At 30.1% G+C, this 7,921-nt stretch overlaps 1 protein-coding gene and 1 long non-coding RNA gene across 2 annotated transcripts; one reads left to right on the top strand and one right to left on the bottom strand.

Annotated features, from left to right (window-relative positions):
- Positions 1–348: 348 nt before the first annotated feature.
- On the top strand, positions 349–3,429 carry LOC111876593 (dual specificity protein phosphatase 1). Its single transcript, XM_023873143.3, has 6 exons — positions 349–509; positions 817–1,074; positions 1,226–1,361; positions 1,656–1,773; positions 2,882–3,027; positions 3,137–3,429. Exons 2-6 carry the CDS (start codon positions 967–969, stop codon positions 3,142–3,144), a joined length of 516 nt encoding a protein of 171 aa, XP_023728911.1. The 5' UTR covers positions 349–509; positions 817–966; the 3' UTR covers positions 3,145–3,429.
- A 1,416-nt stretch (positions 3,430–4,845) lies between these two features.
- Positions 4,846–7,450, bottom strand: LOC111876592 (uncharacterized). Its single transcript, XR_002845060.2, has 2 exons — positions 7,154–7,450; positions 4,846–6,568 (listed from the first exon to the last, which is right to left on the bottom strand). It is a non-coding gene; the product is annotated as an uncharacterized LOC111876592 (long non-coding RNA).
- Positions 7,451–7,921: the final 471 nt, after the last annotated feature.

Genomic DNA, 7,921 nt, shown 5'->3' on the forward strand with positions numbered 1-7,921 from the left:
ATAGTTACAGTTGAATGCGTTTAGCATTTGAGGAAATAGGGGAAAAAATACAACAAAAAAAAAATGATTGTGATTCACACATGCTTACTCACTAGTTTAAATTAATAAATTAAGGGGGTGTTTGACTTAGCTTTTTACAGCCAAAAGTCATTTTTGTAAAAGAAAAAAACAAAAAGATGTTTGGCAAACTTGAAATTTTTGAAGTTTTAATACAAGAAAAATCATCTTTTTGGAAAATTCAGGAAATTCTGAAATCCTGACTTTTTGTAACTTTTTGGAAAAAATCTTTTGAGCTTCAAACACCCCCTAATATAAAAACACTACCCCTTAGAGTATTGGGTATGGGTCTTTGGCGAAAACGAAATAGCATAAATCTTGCTCCATCTCCAAAAAAAAAAAAAAAAAAAAAATATATATATATTTTCCATTCCACTTTGAATATCACTTCATATACAAACGCTTTCCTGAGCATTCACGCAGGACGAGCTACTGCTGATCTTCATCACCTCGTAAGTATATCAGAACGTTTGTTCTTCCTAATTGTTATTGATTCGACAATAATTAAATGGATATAGATACTTTTCTTATCGACCCTAGATGTGAACCACATGGGTGTTGTATTTATAAATTTTGAGTTATCTGACAATTTTCGTCACTAATCTTCCCCTTTTAATTCCCCAATTTCCTGTTAAAACCTTCGATTTGAAACGTTTCTCACACATCAATAACGATTCTCCCTTTTATTCAATCTCAAATCTAGATGCCTCGTTTTAGCCCTAATTTTTCTCATTTTTGGTTTTTTTTTCGTGGGTATAGTTTCTTGTGGCAATAGCGATTGAATCTATTTCAAGGATTATCAAGAGCTCACGTATCCAAACAATTGCTTAGTTTTGGAAACACCCAGTCTGAATTCTCTGATTAATTGGTAGAAAGCTTGAAGGAGATTACTCATTTTTGGTGTATGCAATGGATCAATTTGATAACCTCTACAAGGAGCGCATTTCTGCACTTCTTAGAGTAATGTATGCCACTAAGTATGTTAAAGATGATAATGTTCCAGCTCTTATTGAAGAGGTAAATAATGTGCTTCTTTTTCTCCATTAAGTGCTATAACATAACATTTAGTGATTTAGACACTCAAGTAAATAGAAAGAAAATAAATAAATTGGGGATAATGTATAAAATGCCTAATTTCCCTGACTTTTTTTTTGCTTTTAAATTTTAGGGTCTCTATTTGGGTTCTATTGGAGCTGCTAATAACAAGAGCCTTTTGAAAAGCTCGAATGTTACACACATTTTAACTGTTGCCAATTCACTACCTCCTACATACCCTAATGATTTCACCTACAAAATTGTTGATGGTATGATAGGAACTCACTCTCAATCTCTTGTGCAAAAGACGTAAATACCCTTCTCATTCTCATCATAAATACCCTTCTCATTCTCATCATAAAAATAGCCCTAGAAAGTTTGTCTAGTCCTGTCCTACTCTTTATTCATCCAGTGTGCCAAACTACTTTTTAGGACAATTATTTTTAATGATGTTTATGAGAAGGGTATTTACGTCTTTTTTCTCAAGGCCTATTAAAAGTAAAATTTGGTCTAGTCTTTTGGTATATGTAGTAATGGTGTAAATATTTGTGTTCTTGATTTAGTTCCAGATAAAGAACATGTAAATATTGCACAATTCTTCGATGAGTGTTTTAGTTTCATTGAAGAAGCTAAAAGAACAGGTGGTGTATTAGTCCATTGCTTTGTGGGGAGATCCAGAAGGTGATTTTTAACATTCTAATTTTTTTTTTAATTATTCATCTGCCAATATATGTGATAAAGATTCAATATGGTAGAATGAATTTATTTATATAAATGTGATTGCTTATTAGTACAATTACCATTGGAAGGCAAATATTTTTTTTTGTCAAAGTTACATAAATGGTCCCTGTGCTTTATATATAAAATGACTGTTATACCCTTTATTTATTTTATGTTTTATTTTGTTAATTACAATTTATAATAATATGAAATTACAAAGGACCCCACCACACCCACCCGTTTCTCTCCACCATCACCCACAACACTTACGTATGTTTCATACTTTGGGTACAAGATTTTCATATATTGACAGATTTGGTCCCTAGACTTTTTGGGTTTCAGAATTTGGCCACAAAGACTTTCGTATATCGATAGGTTTGGTCCCTAGACATTAATATATTGGCAGGTTTGGTTACACTAGACTTTTTGGGTTTCAAACAATGGCCACAAGACTTTCGTATATTGGCAGGTTTGGTCCATAAACATTCATATGTTGGCCAGGTTTTGTCCCCCGCAAAACAGGGTTAATATTTAATCTTACTATAAATTGTATTTAAAATTTTTTTTGATAAAATAAAATAAAAAATGATAATAATTTAATGACTGATATATTTTTTTGAGTAAATTACACAAATGGTCCGTATGGTTTGGAGTAATTTGTGCACTTGGTCCCTAACTTATTTTTTTAACTCAGAAAGTCCCTACTGTTTGTTTTTGTTACGCGTTTGGTCCATATTGTTTGTTTTTGTTACGCGTTTGGTCCATATTGTTTGTTTTTATTACGCGCTTGGTCCCTATCTTACTTAAAAAGACTAATGTTTAAATAGGAAAAAATTATGCGGTAGGTAAGGTAAGGTGATAGGGGTGGAGTTGGGGGTGTGTTTATTTATATAAATTAAAAAAATCAAGGGCAAAATAGTTTTTTTAGGTAAGACAGGGACCAAACGCGTAACAGAAACAAACAGTAGGGACCTTCCGAGTTAAAAAAATAAGTTAGGGACCAAACGTGTAAATTACCCTAAACCATAAGGACCATTCGTGTAATTTACCCTATTTTTTTTTGAACTAGTGTTACTATTGTTGTGGCATATCTGATGAAAAAACATGGCATGAGTGTATCCGAAGCTTTACAACTTGTGAAAAGTAAACGAAGTGTGGCTTCTCCAAACTCTGGATTTATGTCACAGTTGCACAACTATGAGAAATCTCTTCGAGGTAAATGTTAATTTTGTAAATATGTAGAAAACACAAGGGCCTTTTGGTCATTTTAGCTACGACTTTCTAGTTTCTACTAACTCAACTAACGGTGGTTTGTAATGTACAGGAGTTTAAGTGTTTTGGTGAAAATGTGATACGCAAGTTCGTACTTGTATTTCCATAGTGGAAAATATATTTACAAATTTGATCTTTATTTCTATTAATATTTTCAAATGAAGATTAATGTACATATTTTACATTGATAATACTATAAGGGGCCAAAGTGAACATTCTGTATTATTCATTGGTTTGAAAATTGAAACAATATTAACCCTTGAAAAAAGCAAAATTTGTAATTCGCTTTTGTGTAATGTGTAATTTGCAAACTGGTTGAAGTAATTTGTCATGATTTATTCGAAATTGTACATGTTGTGTGGATGTATATGTATGAGTCATTTTGTTTAGAAAAAATTATCTGAACTTCTTTTATTGGAATTAAAATGCATAGTATCCAATTAATAATACGAAATATACATGTCTAAAGGTATTATAATAAATTATTATATTTACAACGTTCTAATGCATTTGTACAAGTATTTTAATGTTCACAAAAGATGAAACGTATATTAGTATGCGAGATATTCACCAAAATGATCACTTTTGGTTTTTGGTTGATAGGTATTACAAGACAACCATAATTTTCAGGAAAAACCAAAATTACATATATAAGAAAATTGTTACTGCATAGCCAACTTTTACAAATAGTTTTTTTTTTTAACACTTATTTCTATTAAAAACATGAATGATTCGGTGTCAACTTTAACACACATATAATGACAAGATAAACCCTAAGCATAAAATCTAATTTGCTTTGGAATATGGTAACGTTTGACTTGGAAACGAACCCATTTGGATAGATTATTTTGGGTTTAAAATAAAAATACAATGTTGTCTCAATCAAAAAAATTATAAAAATAAATTTTATTATTTTTATTTGAATATTCATATTTTCATTTGGGATCAAAATTCCTTTTGAATATTTAATACTTAGTTTACTATGTCAACCTAAAACACCTAAAACGTACATATATACACACACACACACACACACATATATATATATATATATATATATATATATATATATATATATATATTCATTTTTCTTTTTTTCCTTTATAAATTTATTGTTTTCCATTAAAAATAAAAGTATTTATTGTTATTGTTTTAGGGAAAGATTTTAAAGTTGTTTTAGATCAAACCTAAGCATTGGAACGCCAGTTTCGGTTCCTAAAATTTTGGAACCGCCTTTAACGGTTCCGGTATCGGTTCTCATATTTTTTGGAACCGTTGCCTAATGGGTACCTGTCCAAACCAGTTTGTATATATAAAAGTTATTTCAATTTAGAGACATGTAATTGCAAATTTGATTTGAGGCAAATAATTAGTTTAAAAGATATGTGATCGGTTATACATAGAAATATATAAAAAGACATATTATAAATATATAACAAATACCTACAAATGATTAACAAAATTCATTTGTTTATAATGGCCATCTCACATTGCTGGATATACATAATATATACATAACGCTAATGATTTATCTCATCTATAAAGATGATGTACGTCTCACAACGCTTGGTGTTAAGAATAGTGATCTCTTCTTTACTCTATAAAATAAAAGGAAGCTCAATTCTCTCCCGCAAGTTTCACAATTTTCCTTCTATTAACGATCCTCGATTACAATAACAATACAAATTATAAGGATTTAAAGAAAATTTTGAAAGTATAAACTATAGAAACTTCCATATCCAAGTGAAAAACCTATTGTAATTACAACAAACACTAACCAACTTCTTATTACATCATATGAAGGTAAAAAAATATCAAGTATAGAAAATATTTACATCTTTTGAGAGATAAACATATTACACAACTTACTTAACATATTGTAATTATAATAGAGGCTAACCAACCAACATTTGCAAGTTAAAAATGACTACAAAACATTGACTACCAAGGGTAATTATCAGAATCCCCCTCCCCTTTAAATGAGTTTAGTGAAGCACACCTCTAACCCCCCTTAGCCTTCCATTTAGCAGCCTTGTTTGTAGCAATTGAGTTATTGCTACAACAACTCCTTTTTTAGCCTAAGAAGATTAAAAATATTAGTACTTCCTTTTAATCACAAAGTCACATGAAATTGCATTCCACCATATCCTCTCCATAAGTATCGGAATATATCACTATTATTGCCATTTTCAAGAAAAAAACCCAAATCGCAAACATGAAATAAAAACACATAAAATATCACAAAGCAAATAATTAGATGTGTTAGAAATTGAACAAAAAACATGCATAACTACACATTCAATAAGATTGTATTTTAGACAAATCAAAACTGCAAAGAAAAGAAGAAATACATGTCATCCCAAAAAAGGGCTAAAAACTCTAATTCTTAACTAAAATTTTAAAACTAATTTAAGAAGTTGATATTATGATTCACATATTATGCATCATCATTCAAGACTATCATATGAACCATGATGTCATAATAGATTTAATGAAGACTACCTCTCACCACTATTACCTGTAACACTCCTACATGGAACTCCAATTTTAATTTCTTTTTTTAATATTATATCACTAAGGTACAAACATCACTCACCGGCTGCAAAACCAAAAAAAAAAAAATTTCATCTTTGTCTAAAAATAGAGAAGAATCAGAAAACATATATAAGATTTGCAAAAATTCAAATCAACTTTTGGTCATTGTTTCATACATCCCACGTTTATGAAGTTAAACACATATAGAATTAATTAAAAAAAATGCATTACACTCATCAGAGATAGATCAAATGATTTCTCTATCCATAAGAAAATTCTCAAGATATGCTCATTTTATACCTGATCAGTCTTAAAATGAGACACGAATGGGTAGTCAAGAATGGGACATTTTAAGTACTTAAAGGTTGTGTCTGCTTCAGGAAAAAGGTAAAATCTATTAAGTAAGAAGAACTATGGGATGCATGCATGTATATGTATGTGATATGTATTAGATCAACAATACGGATGAAGCAATCCCAAAAACATCAATATTACAATTTGACGGAAGTTAACAAAATCAATGATACTGCAGTTTGAATAAAAATTCTTATATGCTTAACTGAACATGTCCATATGAACATATATCGATAGAGGTTTATGAAATAGGATACTAAGGAAGAAAATTTTGATGATACCTTATAAAAAAAACTGGTAGTCGATGAACCTTAATTGGAGAGTTTTAGATTTACATTGGGGAAAAACTTAAAGGGGTAAAAAAAAGGATAAAGACAAATGAAAAAGAAGCGAGTAAATAAGTTTCTTGACTGTATCTGTACTCAATAGTCAATAGCCAACAACCAAAATTCCCATTAACACGAAATCCTTCATCCCAACACCAAAAGATGAATCAGTTTTTTATTCTGGAACATAGTTGGGATGATTTCCAGCAACAACAGGTCGAAATGATGAAACCCCTTTTCCTTCCTTTGACTCACCTCCATCCCTGTTTCTTGAACAACATTCAAAATGTAAAAGATTGAGTTTTATATAAATGATTAAATGCCCGAAAAATAAAATCAAAATGGAGAGAATCGATGTCAAATCTTACTTCAAGGTAGGTCTTTGTTAGATTTCATTTCTAGGTAATTAGGGACGGGATTAATGATTGAAAAGCCCTAAAAATAGGAAACCCCAATATCGTTCGTGTTCATTGAAAAGCCCTAATATCATTTATTTTGCACTTTTTACTGGAAGCATGTGGCTTTAGTGGTGAAATACTTTTAGCCAGAGAAGTGAAATACCAATAGAGGGTTGTAGATGCACTTTCAAAAGGAAATTATATGGTTAAGATGTCATAAACAGAGAAGTGAAATACTTTTAACCAGGAATTGCCCCAACATAGAGCACAGAACATAGAGCACAGAGATGAACTCGTAGTTGGTCACGGGATGGTAAAAACTGTAGAAAGCGATCATGCGCTTAAAATAGTTGATTACCTATTTCCCTCTTTTGTTTGAAACAAAACACAAAGAAGTGACAATCAACAAACATCATAACGGAAAATGAAAAGAAAAAAAAAGGAGGATACACATACCGAGAGATATCTATGGTGAGAGAAGGTTTGAACTCGAGATCTAATCGCCATCACTTGCGATGAAATGTGTTTAGAAATAGAGAGATAGACGAAGAAATATACGAGTGACTACAATATATCAATAATGAGGCAATACAAATGGCGGAGCATGACGGCAGAAGTGTTAAATGGATTTAGATATTTTGAATTTTACAGAAAGAGTCGTGGATGAGGGATTTAAGCTTTTTGGTGAAGAACATATATGTATAAGTATGTGAACCCTAAATGTGAGGAAAATTAGCAGAGTGGCCGAGATTAAGGAAATAAAGATGGAAAGTACGTTAATTTGATAGAATTGTTGTTTTAAAAAGAAGTATGTTTTAGCTAGTTGTACATTGTGTTTATATATTTGTACCTCTTAATTTTCAAGAAAGAGACAATATGTTTAATATATATATATATATATATATATATATATATATATATATATATATATATATATATATATATATATATATATATATATATATTAATCATTGAAAAAAGCAAAATTTGTAATTCGCTTTTGTGTAATGTTCCAAATTGTAAATGTTGTGTGGATGTATTTGTAGGAGTCATTTTGTTTAGAAAAAATTATTTGAACTTCTTTTATTGGAATTAAAATGCACAGTATAGAATTAATAATACGAAATGTACATGTCTAAAGCTATTACAATAAACAATTATATTTACAATGCTCTAATGTATTTTAAAGTATTTACAAGTAATATCAAACACACATTTAAAAAT

The sequence above is a fragment of the Lactuca sativa genome, chromosome 5 (genome assembly GCF_002870075.4).
Source record: "Lactuca sativa cultivar Salinas chromosome 5, Lsat_Salinas_v11, whole genome shotgun sequence".
Taxonomy (NCBI): Eukaryota; Viridiplantae; Streptophyta; class Magnoliopsida; order Asterales; family Asteraceae; genus Lactuca; species Lactuca sativa.

Coding starts and splice junctions, on each gene's coding strand:
- LOC111876593 (XM_023873143.3), top strand. CDS start 967: ATGGATCAATTTGATAACCTCTACAAGGAGCGCATTTCTGCACTTCTT. Junction 1,362..1,655: donor CACCTACAAAATTGTTGATG/GTATGATAGGAA, acceptor TTCTTGATTTAG/TTCCAGATAAAGAACATGTA. Junction 1,774..2,881: donor TTTGTGGGGAGATCCAGAAG/GTGATTTTTAAC, acceptor TTTTTGAACTAG/TGTTACTATTGTTGTGGCAT.